The sequence below is a fragment of the Tarenaya hassleriana genome, unplaced genomic scaffold (assembly GCF_000463585.1).
Source record: "Tarenaya hassleriana unplaced genomic scaffold, ASM46358v1 Cleome8, whole genome shotgun sequence".
NCBI lineage: Eukaryota > Viridiplantae > Streptophyta > Magnoliopsida > Brassicales > Cleomaceae > Tarenaya > Tarenaya hassleriana.
Genome location: NW_010970490.1, coordinates 4,509,907 through 4,531,504, shown reverse-complemented (window position 1 = coordinate 4,531,504; position 21,598 = coordinate 4,509,907). Strand labels below are relative to the sequence as shown.

The following is a 21,598-nucleotide window of genomic DNA, read 5'->3' as shown; positions in this document are numbered from 1 at the left end:
AAAAAACTCTATTCGAGATAGGTAGTCATAGTGTCTTGCTAGAGACCGCCTATGACTTGTATATCCGGAATAGAGATTTCGGGTTATACTGCTATATCGAATGAGCCTACAGGGTCACACACGCAAGGAAGGACAAATGCACGAGAAAACGTCGAGAAAACTGGATAAGTGGTCTGGACCGGTCTAGGAGTAGACCGAACGGACCGGAGCATCTAGTCTGAACGGACCAAGTTGTTGGACCGAACGAACTAGAGAGTTCAGTCCGAACGGACCAAGTGTTGGACCGAACGGACTGACCCGTCAGTTCGAACGGACCCAGTTATGAAACTGGTCCGAACGGACCAAGTGTCCAGACCGAACAGACTACTAAGCAGTCCGTTCGGTTTGGGGTACGGATTTAATTTTAAAGTCCGAATCTAGGGTTAATCATTTGAATAAGAGGAGAAATAGAACCCTAACGCTAAGGAGCTGACCTAGAGAACTTTTCAGACCCTTTTAGAGAGTCTAAGGGGTTGAAGAAGTGATCTTAATCTCTCTTTCTCAAAGCACATCATCGAATAGAAGATTCGTGTCCTAGCAGACAAGTTCCAAAGGTTGGAATCCATTCCGAGGTGTGGATACGTATAGAGGATAAGGTATTCTTCCTGCCTATAGTGATCGGACGAACACATCAATTGAAACAGGTCCCGGATCGATTGAGGTAAGCGTTCTAACGTTTCTACAAGATCATGCATGATAGGTTTTAGGGTTTTAACAAATTTTGGTTTTACATCCGCTGCGCAAACCCTAGAACCGATATCTTAGGAATAAGATTCGCTCATGAGATCTCAGGAAAACCCAATATATATATATGTATAGTTTCAATAATAAGATATGAATTCTTATATATATATATATATATATATATATTTGAAACATGTTTAAAGAAACAATATAACTCCATTATTGCTCTAAAGTTCCTGTTTCCACAGGAGTCTTCAGAACAAACGTCTGACATAAAACCATATAATCATATTATTAAATTGACACCACGGTCTAGAATATTTAGTGGATATTTTGTTCTATTTATTTTTATAACATAATATGTTTTTTTTAAATCATTATAAATTTATTTTATATCAATTTGTTTTATTAATTTTAGTTTTATCTGAATTTAGGTTGGATTTTTATCAACCATACTTTAGATATAAAAAAAACTCTTCTTTTTTCGTTGGAGCTAGTTTTTGAACAATACATAGGGTTTTATCCAATGAAAGCACGTCTCAAAAACAACCAAATTTTTTTTTGTGTTTTATTAGTTAGGGGAAATTAAAATCAAATATTTATTTTAGAAATTATTATTTATATACAATATGTGCTTACATGTTCATGTAAGTGTGGTTGTGCGTATGGAAAGACACGTATATGTGTATAAATGCATAGACAAATCTATGGCTGAAAATCCAAAGGACAGTCTGTGGAGAAGAATCGAGCGAATGTCGAGTTATGACATGACAAATTGGCATCACGAAGTCACTAACCGCATTTGATACTGTCTCCACTCTCTCTCTTTTTCCCTCTTTAATTACCCAAAAAATTGAGACGTCTAATCGATTTAAAATGTATATGTATGGACTCAACATCTATCTATATATATATATACCCAAATTTGGATAGTTTAATTGGTAAAATAGATGCACAGATTCGAACTTCAAATTTGAGAAGAGAACATATATTCTAAAACATTTGGCTGACTTCCGATCCCGAGATATATACGTTAACAAATATATATATACATCAAACCCGTATTATCATGAAAAATTCACACCTTTAACATTAGTTTAAGATACTAGCCCACAACTATTAATCTAGACATCCATATATATACACACACAAACTGTAATATTGAAATGTAAATTTTAGATTATATATATATATATATATATATATATATATATATGATGTGGATATAACAATATTTGAGAAGTAGATTAGAAGGTCTGAAAATGGTGGGGGCACCCGTCAAACTCGACCACCTTTGTCTCCACTCCCACCTTCCCCGTGTCCTTTAGAACATGGAGCAAACAACTACGGCAAACCCCTCATCCTCATTCTAACATTTATTTTAAACTTCATATGCGTATATATGTGTATATATACACTCTCACTAACATGTTTTATCTTAAAGATCCTACGATCAATTACCGGAAACCTATAAATAAATATATTTATTGCATTTCCTCTGTAGAAACCCCACCATGCAGCATATATAAATTAAGCAATAAGCTTTGGAGTTTCAACATTTCTCTCACATCAAATCATCAAACCAACAAACCCACATCACATAACCAACTCCAAAGGAAAGAAATATTCAAAATTTTCAAAAAAGAAACCTTTTTTCCGATACCCATTTGGGAAATCGATCAAAAGATTCGGAAAAAAACACTTCAATAATAAAAATGGAGATCGAATCGGTTACCTGCGAGTGTTGTGGGCTAAACGAGGACTGTACACAAGACTACATTAGCGAGGTGAAGGCAAACTTCGACGGAAAATGGCTCTGTGGGCTCTGCTCGGAGGCGGTGAGAGACGAAATCACCCGCCGGAAAATTGCGTCAGCAGCGGCGGCGGCGGAGGAGGAGTCGGGTTTCCCGGTGGATCAGGCGGTGAGGGCCCACATGTCGTTTTGTGGGAAGTTCAAAGCGAACCCGGCGGTGCTGGTAGCCGACGGCATGAGGCAATTGCTACGCCGGAGGTCCGGCGACTTGTCGCCGGCGAAGCAGTTCGGAAGATCTGACACCAAGAAGCTTTACTGATCTTTTCTTTAGTGTTTTGCTTTGCTTGAAAATGGCACTAATGTATAATCTTCGATGCTTCGGTTTCACATAAAAGATGATAATCAAGTTAACCAAAGAAGAAGAGAAACCTTCTTGTGCGGATGATGATGATGATGATGATGGATGATGGCGATGGTGATGATGATGATTTTGTGTTTCTCCCTGTGGCATACACAAACATCCATATAACACACGATTTCTCGAAAGTACTTGAACAAGGAACCAAATAGTAAATCGAGATATAAAGAACTTGACTTTAGATTTGTTATGTAGATGATATGGATAACATATTCTCATTAGGTATAACATGATTAACAACATACCTGATTCTTCTTTACAATTCCCAAGATTATGAATCAACCGTTTCTTTTTCTGTTCTATTTTGCCAAGTCCTCAAACTGCAAAGATTGCAACTCACTTCCACTTGTAAACTCTGCAAGAACACAAACCTGTCTGTGAAAACCGAGTCCAGTCTCTAACAGTCATCCTTCCTCCCCAACGCAACAATATAAACAAGCTTCTTACTATCTCTTCTTTAGTGCATTGTGAAAAAAAAATGAAAACTTTGAAGAACTTGAAGTGTTTATCCTAGTTTTTTCTTTCAAAAGCATGATCTAAGCGCATAATTAAGCAAATGATCGTAGTTTTAGAAGTTCGCAGACAACCTCATTGAGTCGAGCTTCGAGTAGATCTTGTCTGACTGCTCGTGTTTCTCGCGTGTCTTGCCATTCGGGTCTATCTGGCTAATACCCTTATCCTTGACGACACCCTTTTCTTCCATTAATTGTCTGATGTTCCTGGCGTCGTCCCACCTCTGTTCTCTGGCATAGATATTGGATAATATCACGAGAGCCCCACCATGGCGAGGTTCCAAATCAAGAACACGTTTGGCTGCGAGTTCTCCTAATTCAAACTCATCGTGAATCCTGCAAGCAGACATCAGCGATCCCCAGATGATGACATTAGAAGCCATAGGCATTGATTCAATGAGATCTAGAGCTTCTCTTAGCCGATTAGCACGGCCTAAGAGATCCACCATGCAGCCATAGTGCTCGTGTTTAGGGGCGATGTCGTATTCATCCACCATTGACGCAAAAATCATCTTGCCCTCCTCAACAAATCCAGCGTGGTTACAAGCATAGAGTACAGCAAGGAAAGTAACACCGTTAGGCTCGATTTTTTCCTCTTTCAATCGGGCGAACAAGCTAAGTGCATCAGTGGATTCTCCATGCATTGCAAAGGCATTGATCATGCTGGTCCATGATGTCACATTTCTTCTTGGCATCTTCTCAAAAACATCTCTTGCTCTCTCCAAACTCCCACATTTTGCGTACATATCAATAAGGGCATTGTTTATTGGCAATTCTGATCCGAGCTCGTAATGATCTATGCACGAGTGAACTGAATTAGCCTTATCCATAGTACCGAGATTGGCACATGCTGATATAACACTCAACATGGTAATCTGATCGGGATTTATTCCCAAGGCCAGCATCTCCTCGAAAATTCTGAGCGCTTCTTCAGGCCGATCGTTTTCAGCATAACCTGAAATCATGGCACTCCAACACACCAAGTCTTTCTCTTCCATTTGGCAGAATATAGCCCGAGCATCATCAATTCTTCCAGCTCTAGAAAACCCGGAAACCATGGCGGTTGAAACAATCAAGTTCCTCTCAGGCATCTTTGCAAACAACTGCTGAGCCATATCCATACATCCTGTTCCAGCATACATCGTAACAAGAGCACTCAGCAAATACGCGTCCATCTTTACCTTGTTTTCGATAATAAATCTGTGAACCGCCTTGCTATAGTTTAGATTCTTTACACGACCGCATGCTGAGACAATATTACAGAGAATGATCTCATCTGGCATTACATTAGAATTCTTCATCTCCTCAAAAAGCTTGAAGGCTTCGTCTAAAATGCCGCGTCTGCAGTACCTGCAAACAAGCAAAAAGAGAACTTCAAACAAGATTGACACTTTAACAATGTTCCACTCAGTTTCTGTAAGCAGCAAGATATTTCTGAATCTACCCATCAATCATTGCATTCCACGAGACAACGTCTCTGTGCGCCATTCTATCGAACACCTTGCGAGCGTCAGCAACTCTGTCACAAGATGTGTACATGCCCATAAGACAAGTTTCCACAAACGGGTCCGACACAGACCCGAGCTTAACCGCGACGCCGTGAATCTCCATACCCTCGACCAAGGTCGATACTTTGGCCGCGGCTTTGAGGAGAGGAGGGAAACTGTATTCATCGAGAAGACCACCCGCGTCTCTGATTCTCCGGTAGAACAAGAGGGCCGAACTGGGTTCACCGGAACGGGAGAGCTGCCGGAGAAGGCGGTTGAAAAGGTGAGACGGCGGCGGAGAGTGCATAGACGAGAAGACGGAGATGGCGTAGCTGAGGCTGAGAGAAGAATAAGAGAGGACAAGGTCGAAGAGAAGTGAGTATGATCGGTGGTCGAGCTTCGTCCGCCAAATATGCGCGTGGATTTGCTTGATTTGATCGATTGTGGTACAGACGGAGAGTGCCCTTATAACGGAAGCGATTGAATAGCCGCCGGAAGCAGCGGCGACTCCGGCGGAGATCGCCGGCGGCGGAAGGGGCATAGCTGCTCGTGTGGTGGCGGCGGCAGGAGGCATTTCCCGTATGTATGAAGAATTTCAAAATGTGAGATTAAGCCCCTGATATTTCTGAACTTTACCTAAAACGCCTCTTAGTTTACATTTTATCCGAGTTAACACAAATTTGAGGCATTGTAAAGTGTTTCAATTCAATAATAAATCACATAATAGAGTGCCCTGATAACGGAAGCGATTGAATCGCCGCCGGAAGCAGCGGCGACTCCGGCGGAGATCGCCGGCGGCGGAAGGGGCATAGCTGCTCGTGTGGTGGCGGCGGCAGGAGGCATTTCCCGTATGTATGAAGAATTTCAAAATGTGAGATTAAGCCCCTGATATTTCTGAACTTTACCTAAAACGCCTCTTAGTTTACATTTTATCCGAGTTAACACAAATTTGAGGCATTGTAAAGTGTTTCAATTCAATAATCCTTTTTTCTTCTGTTAGTCTAATTTAATATTTCTTTCACAATTATGAGATATATTCCTGAAATTCTGCATTCAAAAAATAAATATTAAAAAATATATTATAGGCCATTCTCGAAATATTTTGAGTTAAATAGGTGAATAATAATAATAATAATAATAATAATAATAATAATAATAATAATAATAATAATCTAAATTAGTGCTATAATGGTCAACCTAATATTTGTTCTGCAATAAAAGTTATTCATCCTCAAAACCATACGAATAACTTCTTTTAAGAAAGAGAAATGCCACACTTACAACGTAAAACCATGAATAATAATTTCATAAACAATAAAAAAGGAGAGTTTTGTGTAATTAATCCCATGAATATAATGTCTTCGCATATACACCTAAAAATAATTATATAAAAAGAAAGAAAAAGTCTAAGGTTTCCTTCTCCATCCCTATATAGAAATATATGGAAAGTTTAAATATAATAGAATTTACTTATTTATTATTTTATTAGACAATTAGGATTTCTTTACAAATATATTTACTATTTTTTTTTCAATTCTATGTATCAAAATAGGTTAGAATAAGACCAACAATATGTGGCCAAATTTGAAGCAGCAATTTTTTTTTTTTATAAAAAAAAGCACAACACGTCGGTTCACACAAAATCCAAAATTATTATTTTTATATAAGAAAATCCAAAATTCTTACCAAGACCATTGGCACTTTCGTTCCTGTCTTTTTTTCAGTCTCTTTGGACCGAACACTTGTTCGTGTGCGTATTTATGATATTCACGAGATTTAAATTAATTTGACTCATTTCCTTTTCCTTTTGAATTTATGTAAATTTCACTTAAATCCATGCGTGAGAAATAAAACAAAATTAATTTCCGATATTATTTTTTAAATAGAGAAAAAAGGGTATGGTGACTCAAGGAATATGTTTTTCTTTGTCATAAAGTTAAAAACAAAAAGGTTCTTTTTAACATATATATTTTTTTGTTAAATTCTTTTTAACATATATTATAAATCGCTATAAACAATATACACGTGCCCATTTTTCAAAATGTTTTCTTTATTTCCCTAACAAATTAATTTATTTATATTTACCGACGAATTCTAATCAAGCAATTAATATGATTATTGAGATCAATCATATGAGGTACTAGTAATTTATATTTTCCATAAATCCATAATTCAAAGATCATTATGTGAAATATATACCATTGATATAAGATAACTTTCCACCTACCAAGATTTAATTTTTAATTCAGGAATAAATGATCTGTACAAGTAAGAATCTAATACGGTGAATATGAGGTTACGTAAAAGGAATAGTATTAGTTATTGCTATATGATTTCTTTAATGATTATCATAAGGAAACCTAATCCTCGGAGAAGATACGTGACGTAATTATGCTATCAAACAGGGGCAATAATGTAATTTAACTACTTACCCTCCCCTTATCTCATGGTGTGCCTTCGCTTCGCACCCATACGTTAAAAGGAACCAGCTTTTTTTTTCTGTCTCTTCGCTTCTCCAAAAATCACATTTTTTTTTTCTCTCTACGGTTTGTCAACTCTCCCGTCTTTTAATTTCCTAAATTCAGAAAACCCATCGAAAGATTCGATCTACTGCTGACACATTCCATAACCCAATTAAAAAAATTTGAGATTTCCCAGGAAAATTTTCGATTTTTTTTTTCTTCTGGGGAATTAGGGTTTCGTTTGCCGGAGAAATTCCAGAGCCGTAGCTTTTATTTTATGGTTTTGATTCCCATCCAAGACCCATCACCTTTATCATATTCGCTTTCGATTCATCTATTAATTTTGTCCCAATCGCTCCTTTTCGCTCCATCGAGCGAGAAATCCGACACGCGGAAGCCATGAGAGTCCATCCTCTGCCCAGGAAGCGGAACAACATCCTGACCTATCACGGTGCTCGCGACTCGAATCCCCGAGATCCGGTCAAGAAGCTCCGGCGTTTGCCCCATATCTTCAGCCGGGTCCTGGAGCTTCCCTTCAGGTCCGACGCTGACGTGGCGGTGGAGGAGATGCCCGACTGCTTCAAGTTCTCGGCGGAGACCGACGGCTTCCCGGTAGGAGTCGGCGGAGGAGTGATGGCCCACATGGTGGAGATCCATCCCGGTGTGATGAAGATCGTCGTCAGGGCAAACGGATCGTTGTCGTGTCTGGGTTCGTCGTTGTTGGACGAGCTTGAGCTCGACGTGTGGCGATTTCGGTTGCCTGAGACGACTAGGCCCGAGCTCGTGACCGTTGCCTGCGAGGACGGAGAGCTGATAGTGACGGTGCCTAAGACGGCGGAGAATTCGCCGGAGGAGGAGGAAGACGATGGAGATTTCGGTGGAGGTATGGGAAGTAGCAGGCTAATTCTTGTACAGTAACGCGTTATTGGGTTTCCTCGTTGATGGTTCTTATTCTCTGTACGATGTTTAGTTCTCGTCCGATTTAAGATATGCCGGGGGGTTTCGATGTTTCCGATGAAGAAATGTCTGATAAAGATCTCGCCTCTGTGGCTCTCCAGCCCGAATCCTTAAAGTTTTGAACTCAAGTTGAAACCCTCGATCCATGTCTGATGATCAAACAAAATCTTAGATTGTTTCAGAAATCATCTTTCTGCATCAGTATAAGATCTTATGAACTTTAAGCTAAAAAAAAGCCTTAAAAGAGGGGAATTTGGACTTGATCTCTGCTTTCACGTTTAAGGGCATTCTCCTTCTTCAATTCCCACTCTGGATTTCGTCTTGAACTTGTCTTTCTTCTTGCTTGTGGATTTGAGGGATTGTCACTTGAGGTTGGATTCTGCTTCCATTGTCTGAGATTGCTTAGTTTTTTCTGTTCTTCAACTGGCAGTACGTTGGCTTTGCCGAGAGAAGAATCTAATCTGAATCCCTCTCTCACTCTTTTGTTCTCCTTGCAAAACTTCATTGAACGATATGGAATCTCCACTTTACATTTGTTCATTTGTCCTCCACTTCAATTATTGGTTATGTGGTATTGTGGCAGGAGTTCACATAAGAGATTTTGAATGTCCGAATTCATGGAAAAGGATGGTTTTTTTTTATATATATATATATCAAAAACTGTTTATGCTAATTATGCATAATAATTCAGTAAATTCGTTTATAGTTTCATTTCTTAATGAATCCTTTTTTGAGGGTTATGATTCATGAAATCATACTTTGACAGAGAGAGAGAGAGAGAGAGAGAGAGAGAGAGAGATCAGAGACATTGGGAGGTTTGTAAGGCTAGAGGACAGTAATTTTCCGAACAGAGCATGAACAGGAAACATGGTGAATTTGTTGGTAAATGGTACCCGATTTTAATTGTTTAAAGTTGAAGTTATTTTTGTGTATTTTGAACAATGTAGGGACTTTTTTGCAAATTCCACTTTTTCAAATTAGACCAAGCACAACTTTAGCTTAAACCCCCAGTGCGAAAACCCTTCATCTTTCCAATGTTCCACCACCGCTGGCCCAAACCATGAACTTTCCGGCGGCCGCATCCTCCGCCCGCGATCCACATGACCTACCTCAGCGCGAACTCGCTCGGCTTACTCGTCGAGGATGCCATTGCGAGACGCTCGAGTCGACTCGGCCGAGTCGTACACGCCAAGATCGTCAGGACCCTCGACTCGCCGCCTCCTCCTTTCCTCTCCAACCACCTCATCAATATGTACTCCAAACTCGACCTCCAGGACTCGGCTCGGATAGTTCTCCGGCGCACTCCGGCTCGCAATGTTGTCTCCTGGACTGCCCTTGTCGCCGGACTTGTCCAGAACGGTCATTTCTCCTCCGCATTGTTTGATTTCTGCAACATGCGACGCGAAGGTATCTCTCCCAATGACTTCACGTTACCTTGTGCCTTCAAGGCTTCGGCTTCTCTCCGTTTACCAGTCACCGGGAAGCAGCTTCACGCGCTCTCCGTGAAGAATGGTCGGATATTGGATGTATTCGTAGGATGTAGCGCTTTTGATATGTATTCTAAGACTGGGCTCAGGGTTGATGCTCGGAAGCTGTTCGATGAAATTCCCGAGCGGAATAGCGCAACCTGGAACGCGTTTATATCTAACGCGGTGGCCGATGGAAGGTCTAGGGACGCGATTGAAGCCTTTATCGAGTTTAGAAGGATTGGTGGAGACCCAAATTCGATAACTTTTTGCGCGTTCCTTAATGCCTGTTCCGACAGGTTATCCTTGGAACTAGGAATGCAGTTGCACGGGTTCATATTACGAAGTGGGTTCAATACGGATGTGTCGGTTAGCAATGGGTTGATCGATTTCTATGGGAAATGTGAACAGATTTGTTGTGCTGAGATGGTTTTTACTGAAATGGGAACGAAAAATGCTGTTTCTTGGTGTTCATTGTTGGCTGCGCATGTGCAGAATCATGAGGACGAGAAGGCTTCCGTGTTGTTTTCACGTGCAAGGAATGAAGGGATCGAGCCCACTGATTTCTTGATCTCGAGCGCTCTAAGCGCCTGTGCTGGAATGGCAGGTCTTGAATTGGGAAGATCGATTCACGCTCTTGCTGTTAAGGCTTGCATAGAAGGGAATATCTTTGTCGGAAGTGCTCTTGTCGATATGTATGGGAAATGTGGAAGCATAGAAGATGCAGAATGGGCATTTGATGAGATGCCTGAAAAGAACTTAGTGACTCTGAATTCGTTGATAGGAGGATATACTCATCAGGGTGGGATTGATTCGGCTATACAGATATTTGATGAAATCGCGTCAGGTATATACAAGTTGACTCCCAATTACTTGACATTTGTGTCCATACTTTCTGCCTGTAGTAGGGCAGGGGCAGTGGATAAGGGTATGGAGCTATTTGAATCGATGAAGAGTAGGTACGGCATTGATCCAGGGGCCGAGCATTATGCCTGTGTCGTGGACATGTTAGGCCGTGCGGGGATGGTAGAAAGTGCTTATGAGTTTATACAGAAAATGCCGTTTCAGCCCACGATTTCAGTCTGGGGTGCTCTCCTGAATGCTTGTCGGGTGTATAGTAAGCCACAGCTGGGAAAAGTAGCGGCTGAGAACTTGTTTAAACTTGATCCAAAAGATTCAGGCCACCATGTACTGCTTTCCAATTTGTATGCAGCGACTGGGAGGTAAGTAAATTTCTCATCTGAAGTTCCGATTCTCTGATAATCTTCGTTTGGCGATATCATCTACTAAATGAGGCCAGAATAAGTGGAAAACGTTTGAGAAATCACATAATGGGGAGCTTACATCATATTCTGAATGCGTTACTAGCTGGAGAACACGGGTTTTCAACCAAGTTCTTGTTTCTTTAACGCACATTGTCTTAAGAAATAACATGATCTCGAACTGTGAACTGATGAACAACAACAGGTGGGCGGAAGCAAATGCCGTGCGGGAGGAAATGAAAGGCGTAGGGATCAAGAAAGGAGCCGGGTATAGCTGGATCACGGTGAAGAACCAAGTGCATGCTTTCCAAGCAAAGGACACATCCCATAGAATGAACCATGAGATTCAAGCAAGACTGGCCAAGCTGAGGATGGAAATGGAGGCTGAAGGGTACAAACCTGACTCGAAACTCTCCCTCTACGACCTGGAAGAAGAAGAGAAAGCAGCCGAGGTCGCTCACCACAGCGAGAAACTGGCTTTGGCCTTTGGCCTCGTGGCTCTCCCGGCCGGTGTGCCCATCAGAATCACCAAGAACCTCAGAATCTGTGGAGATTGTCACAGTTTCTTCAAGTTTGCTTCTAAAAGTGTTGGGAGGGAGATTGTTGTGAGGGACAATAACCGGTTTCACCGGTTTAGGGATGGACTTTGTTCTTGCAAAGATTACTGGTAACCGGTTTAACCGGTTCTGTTAGATTTGATCTCATGAATACAAATGAGAATTTAATATTAATGAATGTTAATATAATGTTCGATAAATAGATTGAATTTGTAAAATATATGAATATAATTGGATCCAGCTGCTGAGGAAGATTGCACTTCTCACTACGTGAGCTCCTCTTATGCAAATCACACACTTCACATATGCTTACACACGTTTATATATATATATATATATTACATGTTTCTATGCTGTAATATGTTGTCCTTTCATTACAGAACCCAAAAAAAAAATGTCGAATCTTCTCTGGAAAAAACTACACCTCTGCTTCTCCTCCTCCTCCGGCGGCCATCTCACCAGATCCTCACCGTCCGTTCCTTCATCATCCCCCTCCACCAAAACCGATCACAACCGTCCATTTCACCGCCGTCATCATCATCATCACCACACGCCGTCGATCTTCATCCACAACTTCAACTTCCTCTACGACCACCTCTCCTCCCCCCACCACCGCCGGAACAGCTTGGGGTGGAAGCCGAGTTCGCGGGTTTCGCCACCGTGTTCTCGTCGAAGCCGCGGCGGAGGCCGGGCGTGGCCACGGAGGAGGAGGACGGCGGCAACGTGGCTGTTTCGAAGCTGTTGACGGGAGGAGTGGCCGTGATGAAGCACGTGGAGTCGCCGGATCCGTACAGAGATTTCCGGCGGTCGATGAGGGAGATGGTGGAGGCGAGGAATTCTCCGACGACGTTGAGGGACGTTGCCGGCGATCGTGAATTCTTGCACGAGTTGCTTTTCTGTTATCTCTCGTTGAATCCGAAGCATACCCACAAGTTCATCGTCTCTGCTTTCGCCGACACGCTTGCCTCATTGTTCTCTCCGCCGCCGGGGAATTCTGGTTGATACATACACTCCGGCGACGGATATTCAATTTCTCTCCTTCAAATTGTGTTGTTTTTAATTCTAGATGTATACAATGCATGAAAAATGCAATAATCGATTCATTAACACAAATCTTAGAGCAAGAATTATGTCTTATCTTCTGATTATTATAGAAATATGGTAATCGTTTTGGTTAGGGTTTTTTACCCAAATAACCCACTTGGGTCGCATCTATTTCATCTGTACATCACCGAAAACATAACACATTTTTTTCTCTGCGAAAAGACAAAATTACTCTTAATGAATTACGATATTTATCCGTTCGAAAACAACTTCGTTATTACGACTTCGTAATTAAGTCTAAATATAGTTACAATTGATTCTAAAAAAGGTGGCAAAAAATCATCTGTCTTATTTTTAGTTGTATATCAGTTATATGTTAGCCGTAATAAAGTCGCAAAAAATAAAACGAAAAGGGTATTTCAGACTTTTCCCACCGAAAAGTGGGTTAAAATTGAATTTTTTTTTTTTTTTGGTGGTGTACACTTAAATAGATGCGACGGATTATTCGGCTGATTTTCCCTTTTAGTTATGAACTCAGGGAACGAATGATCAAAGCGCTTAAGATAATGGGCCTTTATTGGGCCTAACGTAATCGCTGAATCTATAACTTTGATCCAATGAGCCCATTTTCATGGAAGGCCCAAATGTGTAGCGTAACCGAATGTACTGGCGCCCGCACTGGATCGCTACTCCTCTGGGAATTATCCACAAATAAATTTTAAAATTAAAAAAAGGCGAAAAATTCCCTGTACTCTTCTATTGCGTCGCGTCGAAGATGCCACTGTCCGTAAACCTCTCACCGCCTGTGACCGGAACAATCCGTAGCCACCGGAGGACGGCTTCCCTCTGCGAATCTCCGTCTGCAAGTCAACGCTTCTTTCCGATTCATCCCGATGTCCGATGCTCCGCAATCTCCGCCTCGACGAGATTGCTGAGGAAACCGCCGTGTGTGGTGGTGGCTAAAGCCATTGAACAGAGCCGAGATACCACGGAATCGGAGCCAGAGTCGGATTCTCCGGCGTCGGAAGGCGGAAAATACGCGGAGGAGGAGCAGAGCCTGATCGGAGCCGAGATAAAGGCGGCGATGGAGCAGAGGAAATCGGCGGCGGAGGAGGATAGAGGGAAGAGTGAGCTTCTGAGCGGAGTGGCGGAGGAGGTGAGGGAAATCGAGTGGCCGGCGTTTCAGAAGGTGCTCGGTACGACCGGCGTCGTGCTCGGCGTCATCGCCGGATCCAGCGTCGTCTTGCTCACCGTCAATTTCATCTTGGCCGAGCTCTCCGATCGTGTTTTCGCCGGAAAAGGTGTTCAAGATTTCTTCAGCTGAACCAAGAAAAAAAGCTCTCTTTTTTCTTTCCTTCTGGGCACTTGTGGAAACCCTAATTTTGTTGTATTTTGCACAACTTCGCAATCCAACGAGAGATTCAAGCACAAAAACTGATTCCCAGATCACATTTCTTGTAGTCTCTAATGGTTCTGAACAATCAAAACAACCAAGATTTTCAGAGAAAGGTCACATTCAAATATCTTGACAGCAGACAAAAACTGGAGTTCACTGGCTTGAGCTCGCCGGTCCGACAAGAACACCTTGAGCGTTACCTTCCTTCTTGTTACCTTCCTCCTCCTTGGAATCATCGTGTTTCCTTATCCTAATCTTATACTTGGCCTCAAATTCAGAAAGATCCTTCTTTTTCTTCTCGAGTGTCTCATACAGCTTCTTGACAACCTCTTCAAGCCCTTCCTTGTTGCGCTGAACGGCTGGGAGGACCTCTTTGATGGTTCTCTGGACGAGCACACCTCCAATCATTCGGAAGCATTTTCTTGATGGGTCGAGCGGTTGAATGGCGTTGATGACCAACGTGTGTTCGCTCACTTGCATTTCGAGTTCGGTTATGTTGGAGTAGATTTGGCTCAGCTCTGATCTCATGGCCGTGTATATGTTTGCAACCGCTTGCTCATTCGGAGGTTCTTTGCGGTCACTAGCAGATTTGCTGGCCATTGTGACTGTCCTCCTCCCTGCAACGAAAAATCCAGTCTTATGAATCAGAATTTCAGATCATCACATGGTTGAATACTTCTTTTTTAGCAGCATTAATCAGTACCACACCACTGAATCATGAAATGCACAATCTCTCCTTGCAGAACGATTTGAGCTGTTAAATCTCGGTGGCAGAAGATAGTATGGGCATAGGAGAATGATGCAAATATCTATACATTGGAATTACTCATCAGGATTATCCAGATTCCTTCATAACAAAGTTACCAATGCAAAATCTTACAAGGCATTGAGTTCTTTCTATTCTATTGAAAGATTCGAAACAACAACAACCATCCATCCATCCTTTAAGCTCAACCATACATAACGCAAGAACACGTATTTCCTCGGTGTAAGAATTCAGCTCAAACTTTTACGGAAATGACACTAGCTACATGCCCATACACCGGTGTATCACACATCGATGAACCAGACATCATCGATCCGATAGACAGATCTAATACGTCAGATTCAGCAAGTAGAGGTTCCATCCACAAACTCTTGCATCAACAAAAGCAATGGATATGAACACATTACCAAATGAATGCTCTGGACCGGCCATTCAGAAACTTATCAACTTAGTTTATCCAATCCCAATTGAGTAGACAAAACAAACCCTTCAATGTTTTCCCCAAATGCACACAAAATGTCACAGAAAGTCTCCATCTTTATACGTTGAGACACCAAAAATTTCTACCAAATATCCACAAGCCGATAACTTCGCATGCCAATTGATATATGCATTGATCTCACAGACGAAACCCCAAACTCTAAAACCCTAAATCCTAACCATACAGAGTCTGCATCCGAAGAAATTTATGAATCTGACCCAACATACAACAACATACGCGATATGCAAATCACTCCATCAATCGCCAATCAAAACCCTAAATCGACGAATCCAGACATCGTTCATACCATTAAAGCTTCGTTCTTTAGGCATGGCGAAACGAATCAGAAAAATGAAGAGATCGTTTCGATGCAACAAAACAATAAATAAGAAGAAGAACCTGAAGATTCTCTAGGGTTTAGTGAGAAAATTCAAAGGGCACCTTCACCTCTGCTGCCAAAATATTTGCACCTTTGCTGATGGGCTCTCTCCTCTCCGGCTTCGCGGAGCGACTCACCGCAATTTTGTATTAAAACAAAAATTGATATATGTAATAAATTAATAATTTTAGCATATTACTAGGGCTCCCGTTAGTATCGGCGGATATTATATATACATGTGTATATATATATATATATATATATATATATATATATATATATACTTATACACGTATATACTCATTATCTTGATTTATGTATTTGTATTTTCTCAATCAATGTGTATTTTTTTGCACAATTGGTTTTTGTAAGCTTTGAATAATGCTTTTGTGAAGTAAAAAACTAATTTGGACGAAACACAAATTTTCTTTTATAAGAAAATAATTTAAACTCCATGAGAAGTGTAGATTTGCAAGCTAAATTACTACATGGAAACTCTCTTCTTTTAGAATCTGATCAGTTTTGCCCGGTTCTTTGTTTCTAGAGCTGAGAACCGACATTACAACAGAGCTTCTTCTTACAGCAGAGACCAAAGCTAATGAACAAACTCACAAGAACAAAGACATGAATCAGTTTCTGAACTATACGAATTAACCTTTCTTTAGAACTCATGCTTTGGTGGATGAACTGGCAGATTACTCTTCCTAAATTTCCTCTGCTTGAGCTTCACCTTAACATTGACGCCATTGTCAACAATCGCTTGAAGCACGATCTGAAGCTTACCCTCGAGTTTCTCCCGTCTTCTAGGAGTATAGATGATGTCATGTATATCATCCTCCAAGGCTCTCTGGGCCAGAATTCTCCCCACAGCAGCACAAGTCTCTGCATTTCGGGTCGAACCCATATCATATTTTATGTCCTTTGAGATGGAATGAGCAACGGCTACAACCTTGCTGGTCACCCGGTGAATAACTGAGGCACGGACCGAGGCCTTTGAGATGTATATGTCTAGGCAGAACGGGTAGTGAAACGGAGCCGTGATCTGGTTGAACGTCGGCGTCCGTTCTTTCTTCTTGACCAGAGCATTAGGGTTATCGATTTCACTTGAGAAAGGGTTCATCTTGGAAGCTCTCTCATGACTTAGGTCATTGTTCTTCTTCTTCTTCTTATCTTCCCTGCGGGTTTCTTCTTTACTACTCTTTTCAGTATCCTTCTTCTTCGCCTCTTCCCAGTTTTCTTCCTTCTTTGTTTTCAGGTGTTTCTTGCGGTGGAATTCGAAGCTGTACTCCTCGAATTCCTTTGACCCTCGATCAATCTTGTAGAAAAGATTGCCATGGATTCTCAAATTGTCGATCTCATCGTGATCAATGTCACCCTCATCAACTATTTCTTCATCATGCATATGTGCGGAAATACTTCCTCTTGTATCTGTCTGGGTTTCTCGCCATGCTTGAGCCAAACTGGACGAGACGTGCCAAGCATCATCATCCACAGTCTCCACACCAAAACCAGCCAAACGAGATTGTCCGGAGGATCGCGAGCAAACACACCTCGATGCAGAGAGGAAACGAGAGGTGAAATCTGGCAAACGGGCGGGGATTCTTCTGAATACCATAAAAGCCATTGGACTGGAACAACAAGGAAGATCACTATCTGCTGATCTTAGGCCGTAAAGGCACCAACTTTGAACGAGAAAGAGCCAGAAAAATGTGGTGGTTAAACTAGGTGTAGTCTTTGGAGCAAATCGTCGAACACTTGGTCTGCAGAATGGTAAACCGCATCCTCACGACATGTGGGCAACGGTATCAGATGCGATTCCTCGTAAAACACGTTTCCTCTGACGCTTCTGATGAACAACTTTGCTCCCTTACCAAACAATCAAAATCTGTTCATCTCGATCAAGTCTGGTACATATCTACTCAAGCCATCTGAACAGATTCTGAATCTGGCAAGCGAAAAAGACGGAAAATGAAACTTAAAAACACACCGGAACGCCGATGTAAACCCTGCCCGAGCCCTGCATACACGAAAAAATTGTAATTTATTTGGTAAAAAATGGATCTTCACGGAAAAAGAAGCAACTTTTAATTACGTAAATCACGGAGACATTCTCGGCAGAAGTAAGAGACAGAGATAACATAAGATGTCACATTAAGTAACCTACAATACTTGGTCTGAGCATTAGGGAGAATTACAGCGACGATAATAAGAGAGAGAATTAATTAAACACACCGGGAGATGTAGCTACTTGAGATTAAAGAAAAGGGTAGAGTTAGCTGCGGAATTTGGAGGAGAAAAAGATTATTACAGACAAAAAAGACGGCGTAGAGACATGGAAGCAGATCCAGTGAGGGAGAACACCAGAGAAGAGAGTTGTCGGGCTTGTATCAGTAAAGGTTACCCATCTTCCAGTTTTTGGTCACTTGCCTAATCAGTTCAGTAGTAAGCCTGCTGGTGGTGGTGGTGGTGCTGGTGCTGGTGAGGGTGGTGGTGATAGGCCGGAGGTGGTGGAGGAGGAGGAGCCGGGCCATTGCAGTAGCCGCTGTAAGGTGCAGGGTAACTGATCGGAGAGCCGGGGAATGAGATGTGACCCACTTCAGGAGAGTACGGATATGGAGGGCTGCCATTGCTGTAGACAGTGGTGGGTGGCGGCGGGAATGATGCATATGGTGGGGAGGCGTACTGAGGGGAGTGGGTCGGGGACCGGATGTAAGTGGGAGGGGTCGGGAAGGAGGAGACATATGCGTTTGTGATACGTCCTGCCTTTGCTGGCGGCATCGGGCCATTGTAGCTTGCTCGGGTTCTCTTGTTGGCTGGAACGGCTGCAGGCTTTCTCTTCTCGGTTTTGGACTTCTCGAGCTGATCCAAGCGCTTCTTGAGATTCTCGGGTGGGAACTCTTCCTCGAGTTTGTACTCTTCTATGCACTTTAAGACTGCCCTAAGGGCCGATTGCTCCTTGCGTACCGCCAGTTGCTGGGAAAAAACAACAGTGTTAGAAGCTTTGATACCACACAAAAAGGTCATACAACAATTCTGGTGACATACTGAAACATAACCTGCTACTATGAGAGCTTAGAATAGAACATGAAAATGAGTTTGAGATTATCAATAGAATGATTCATTTGCGAAAAAACAGAAGGGAACGGCATAGTTTTTATTACGGAAAAAGGAAGTATATACCGCAGCTCGGCCAGGATTGTTGGGGTCCTCCATGATAGAGGCTGCCGCCTTCTTCGCATCCCTTAGATAAGCTTTCAGTAAAGGAACTGGAGGGAACTTGTCCACAAGACCAACTTCATAAGTGAAATGCACTGCATCGAGCTGCTGTCCCCTGCTGATTAATTCTTCAATCATGTCTGCCAGAATCATAATGGCTCAAACCATCAATCTCCACTTCGGATTATATGGAATAAGAACCGCAAAAGGATCGAACTTTATATGTATGCAATCTACTTCTGTTCTACCCAAAAGTTCGAATCCCTCTCTTTTACTCAAGTCTAAGACAACTCTGTGTCACCATTCAAATGCAATGGCAACCAGAGTTTGCCTGCCATATATACACTGACGGTATATATGGATACTGATATTTATCATCAAAGCCATTCTGACTTTGAAGAACTGTCTGAAGAACAGCAAACCTCAAACAGCAATAAAATTTTTGGGATTCTCAAACCTTGTAACCAGAGATTTTTTATACAAAACACATCTATTAAAATGTGAAGGGACGATTAAAATCAGAGATATATACCAAAGCAAAGGGAAAAAGACCTAAACTTGGGAAGTTGAACAACTCATCTAACACTGAAGCCAATTCAAACGCAACTGAACACACATATACTGTGGATTCAATCAATGAAGAGGGTCGAGATGAAAACATGAGCTTACCAGGCATTTGATCACCCAAACCTACTGAGACAGCGAGCTTAGGCATCTGCTTGCGCCATGCCGATCCAACCACAAGCTTCCTGTACAGAGTGAGATCTTCATTCTTAACGATTCCAAAAGTCACGAGATGTTGCAGAAACGTGTGAACATCGGGGGTCTTCACGTTCTCGATCCCTCCTCTCTCCTCCAAGCTCGCCTTCCATGTCTCGGCGATCTCCTTAGCCTTCTCCTTCACGCTCGGTGTCACCAGCAGCCGTGATTTCCCAATCACTGGGTCCACCATTACCGGTATCAAGCTCTCCAGAATCACCACACAAGCCCATCCCAGATCATTGGTAGCTTTCTCGCTGGCTTCGTCTCCGCTGCTCTTCCCGGCCCTCTTGTCCACCGGGAACACCTCGGAAATCGCCTCGAGCACGAACTTCGACGGATCCACGCATTCCACCAGTGCCGCCGGGATCTGTGCCCGGAGATTCTCCAGCTCCTTCTTCCGCATCGTCACGAAGTTCCAGAACTTTCTCGCGTCCATCTTTAGGCAGAAACTTTTCAGCAACGAAAGCAGGCCATCACCATCGTCGACCTCACCACCATCGTCGGCGCCTGAACCGCCATCTCCAGCCTTCTCGAGCAACATCAGAGCAGACTTGGCACTCTCCTCAGCTTTCCCCATGGCGATCTTGACGCTGTCCTCGATCGTGACCTCGCGATGCTTGAGCGACTCCAGCGAGGCCTGAGTCTGGTTGTCTAGGGTCTCGATCATCTGCTTCAAAGCCTCCGACTTCTTCATCAGATTCTGCTCCAGCAAAGTGAAGTGGTCGGAGAGCTCCTTCCACAGAAGAGTGCAGCTCGTCATCAGCGACGTCTGCCGCTGGAACTCGTCGAAGCTGGGCTGAGTCAACTCAGTCAACTCGCCCGGATCGGGGATCGACCCCATCGCCGGTTAATCGGACGGCAGAGAACACTCCAGAGACTCCGATCGAACCGTTCGAAAGGAACTCACTGGACAGAAGAAGAAGCAAAGGGATGGAGTGAAATCTCAGAAAACCTAGAATGACAAAAGTAGGGACGAAGATAAGAAACCAGAAATGGTTACGTGGACGGTGCAAAATATCGACACGTGTCGTGGCTTCTAATTGAAGGCGCGATAATAAGTGAGCGGCTAAAGTGCGCTGGGAATGCGTAATTTAGCGACGTGAGCATACAACGTTGAGCAATGCTAACATGAGCGGCGCATGTGCGTAGGATAAAAGTGATGGTTGGTGACGTCAGATAGGTATGCTTCGCTTTCTCGTAAACCGAGCTGAGAGAGGGGAAAGTGGGCCAGGCCCACTGACCGCCACATGGATTGAGTCAGAAAACAGTGAGGCAATGCCGGCTAAATATACCAATTTTTAGTACTTTTTCGGAATATAAATAATTTCGATGAAGATAAAAAAAAAATAGATAAAGGTTTGATTTTTTAAAAAGATAAATAAAGAAATGAAAAAAGAGAGTGCATGTTATAATTAATAATATATATATATATATATATGGGAAATCTGACTTCGAGTAATAATAATAAGCACATGTACAAAGGCTGTTATGAAACAGACACGCGTGAAGGTGGAGGAGGAAGATCTTTGTTCGAAATCCAAATGTTTGTGTCCGCGAAACGTGACAATTAAGTAAATGTATGGTCCTCTTATTTTATTTATTTCATTTGGAATGTTATTATATTTCATACGGAAAATTTGTATTAAGATACTTAAAATATTGCCTAAAGTTAAAGAAAATAATAACATAATGGCACTTGTAATATTTGGTATGCCGGACATTTGTGACGATTACGATTTTTTATTGTAATGTTGTTGATTTTTCTTTCTTCCTTTTTTTTTTAAATTCCAAAACCCTTAAATGCCCAAGAATTAAACATAGATTCGGAGATTTGTGTCCCAAGCAAAGTTACATACACACAAATATCTCATTACCCTTCAAGTTGATGCTTGGAGATTAAGATCTATGGTATCTTGAATAAAATGGTTATTAGTTATTACTGGTCGGAAACTATTCA

General features: G+C 42.1%; 9 protein-coding genes across 13 annotated transcripts; 5 read left to right on the top strand and 4 right to left on the bottom strand.

The window, feature by feature from the left end:
* Positions 1–2,003: 2,003 nt before the first annotated feature.
* LOC104803033 lies at positions 2,004–2,954 on the top strand. The gene has a single exon (XM_010526898.2). The coding sequence runs from the start codon at positions 2,439–2,441 to the stop codon at positions 2,793–2,795; it is 357 nt and encodes a 118-aa protein (XP_010525200.1). The 5' UTR covers positions 2,004–2,438; the 3' UTR covers positions 2,796–2,954.
* On the bottom strand, positions 2,938–5,570 carry LOC104803034 (pentatricopeptide repeat-containing protein At4g14820). Of its 2 annotated transcripts, XR_002023711.1 has the most exons (4): positions 4,851–5,570; positions 3,482–4,756; positions 3,140–3,249; positions 2,938–2,978 (listed from the first exon to the last, which is right to left on the bottom strand). XR_002023711.1 is itself a non-coding variant. In XM_019201137.1 (3 exons), the coding sequence occupies exons 1-3, from the start codon at positions 5,465–5,467 to the stop codon at positions 3,231–3,233; spliced, it is 1,911 nt and encodes a 636-aa protein (XP_019056682.1). In that variant the 5' UTR covers positions 5,468–5,570; the 3' UTR covers positions 3,139–3,230. The 2 variants fall into 2 exon arrangements, 1 of the variants encoding a protein (XP_019056682.1); XM_019201137.1 differs by lacking the exon at positions 2,938–2,978 and having other exon boundaries at positions 3,139–3,249.
* Positions 5,571–7,380: 1,810 nt separating this feature from the next.
* Positions 7,381–8,368, top strand: LOC104803032. Its single transcript, XM_010526897.1, has one exon. The coding sequence runs from the start codon at positions 7,755–7,757 to the stop codon at positions 8,271–8,273; it is 519 nt and encodes a 172-aa protein (XP_010525199.1). The 5' UTR covers positions 7,381–7,754; the 3' UTR covers positions 8,274–8,368.
* A 177-nt stretch (positions 8,369–8,545) lies between these two features.
* On the top strand, positions 8,546–11,799 carry LOC104803031 (pentatricopeptide repeat-containing protein At4g14850). Its single transcript, XM_010526895.1, has 2 exons — positions 8,546–11,001; positions 11,246–11,799. The coding sequence occupies exons 1-2, from the start codon at positions 9,413–9,415 to the stop codon at positions 11,709–11,711; spliced, it is 2,055 nt and encodes a 684-aa protein (XP_010525197.1). The 5' UTR covers positions 8,546–9,412; the 3' UTR covers positions 11,712–11,799.
* A 77-nt stretch (positions 11,800–11,876) lies between these two features.
* Positions 11,877–12,771, top strand: LOC104803030 (transcription repressor OFP11). Its single transcript, XM_010526894.2, is given in 2 exon segments — positions 11,877–12,249; positions 12,252–12,771. Coding segments are annotated over 2 exon segments (717 nt in total). The 5' UTR covers positions 11,877–11,880; the 3' UTR covers positions 12,600–12,771.
* Positions 12,772–13,312: 541 nt separating this feature from the next.
* LOC104803027 (preprotein translocase subunit SECE1) lies at positions 13,313–14,154 on the top strand. The gene has a single exon (XM_010526889.1). The coding sequence runs from the start codon at positions 13,417–13,419 to the stop codon at positions 13,963–13,965; it is 549 nt and encodes a 182-aa protein (XP_010525191.1). The 5' UTR covers positions 13,313–13,416; the 3' UTR covers positions 13,966–14,154.
* On the bottom strand, positions 14,060–15,830 carry LOC104803028 (probable prefoldin subunit 2). Of its 4 annotated transcripts, none has more exons than XM_010526893.1 (2): positions 15,732–15,830; positions 14,060–14,654 (listed from the first exon to the last, which is right to left on the bottom strand). In XM_010526893.1, the coding sequence occupies exon 2, from the start codon at positions 14,635–14,637 to the stop codon at positions 14,191–14,193; it is 447 nt and encodes a 148-aa protein (XP_010525195.1). In that variant the 5' UTR covers positions 14,638–14,654; positions 15,732–15,830; the 3' UTR covers positions 14,060–14,190. The 4 variants fall into 4 exon arrangements, with proteins under 4 accessions (XP_010525195.1, XP_010525194.1, XP_010525193.1 ...); XM_010526892.1 differs by having other exon boundaries at positions 15,726–15,828; XM_010526891.2 differs by having other exon boundaries at positions 15,684–15,825.
* A 264-nt stretch (positions 15,831–16,094) lies between these two features.
* Positions 16,095–17,694, bottom strand: LOC104803026. The gene has a single exon (XM_010526888.2). The coding sequence runs from the start codon at positions 17,285–17,287 to the stop codon at positions 16,325–16,327; it is 963 nt and encodes a 320-aa protein (XP_010525190.1). The 5' UTR covers positions 17,288–17,694; the 3' UTR covers positions 16,095–16,324.
* A 103-nt stretch (positions 17,695–17,797) lies between these two features.
* LOC104803025 (FRIGIDA-like protein 4a) lies at positions 17,798–20,594 on the bottom strand. Its single transcript, XM_010526887.1, has 3 exons — positions 19,549–20,594; positions 18,844–19,019; positions 17,798–18,636 (listed from the first exon to the last, which is right to left on the bottom strand). Exons 1-3 carry the CDS (start codon positions 20,480–20,482, stop codon positions 18,100–18,102), a joined length of 1,647 nt encoding a protein of 548 aa, XP_010525189.1. The 5' UTR covers positions 20,483–20,594; the 3' UTR covers positions 17,798–18,099.
* Between the last annotated feature and the right edge of the window lie 1,004 nt (positions 20,595–21,598).

Excerpts from the sequence above, each read along its gene's own strand:
- LOC104803033 (XM_010526898.2), top strand. The coding sequence starts at position 2,439 with ATGGAGATCGAATCGGTTACCTGCGAGTGTTGTGGGCTAAACGAGGAC.
- LOC104803034 (XM_019201137.1), bottom strand. The coding sequence starts at position 5,467 with ATGCCTCCTGCCGCCGCCACCACACGAGCAGCTATGCCCCTTCCGCCG. Across the intron at positions 4,757-4,850 it reads TGGAATGCAATGATTGATGG|GTACTGCAGACGCGGCATTT; the intron begins GTAGATTCAGAA and ends GCTTGTTTGCAG.
- LOC104803032 (XM_010526897.1), top strand. The coding sequence starts at position 7,755 with ATGAGAGTCCATCCTCTGCCCAGGAAGCGGAACAACATCCTGACCTAT.
- LOC104803031 (XM_010526895.1), top strand. The coding sequence starts at position 9,413 with ATGACCTACCTCAGCGCGAACTCGCTCGGCTTACTCGTCGAGGATGCC. Across the intron at positions 11,002-11,245 it reads TTGTATGCAGCGACTGGGAG|GTGGGCGGAAGCAAATGCCG; the intron begins GTAAGTAAATTT and ends GAACAACAACAG.
- LOC104803027 (XM_010526889.1), top strand. The coding sequence starts at position 13,417 with ATGCCACTGTCCGTAAACCTCTCACCGCCTGTGACCGGAACAATCCGT.
- LOC104803028 (XM_010526890.2), bottom strand. The coding sequence starts at position 15,616 with ATGCCTAAAGAACGAAGCTTTAATG. Across the intron at positions 14,655-15,591 it reads TAAAGAACGAAGCTTTAATG|GGAGGAGGACAGTCACAATG; the intron begins GTATGAACGATG and ends TTTTCGTTGCAG.
- LOC104803026 (XM_010526888.2), bottom strand. The coding sequence starts at position 17,287 with ATGGCTTTTATGGTATTCAGAAGAATCCCCGCCCGTTTGCCAGATTTC.
- LOC104803025 (XM_010526887.1), bottom strand. The coding sequence starts at position 20,482 with ATGGGGTCGATCCCCGATCCGGGCGAGTTGACTGAGTTGACTCAGCCC. Across the intron at positions 19,020-19,548 it reads TTTGGGTGATCAAATGCCTG|ACATGATTGAAGAATTAATC; the intron begins GTAAGCTCATGT and ends TGATTCTGGCAG. Across the intron at positions 18,637-18,843 it reads ACAATCCTGGCCGAGCTGCG|CAACTGGCGGTACGCAAGGA; the intron begins GTATATACTTCC and ends GTTTTTTCCCAG.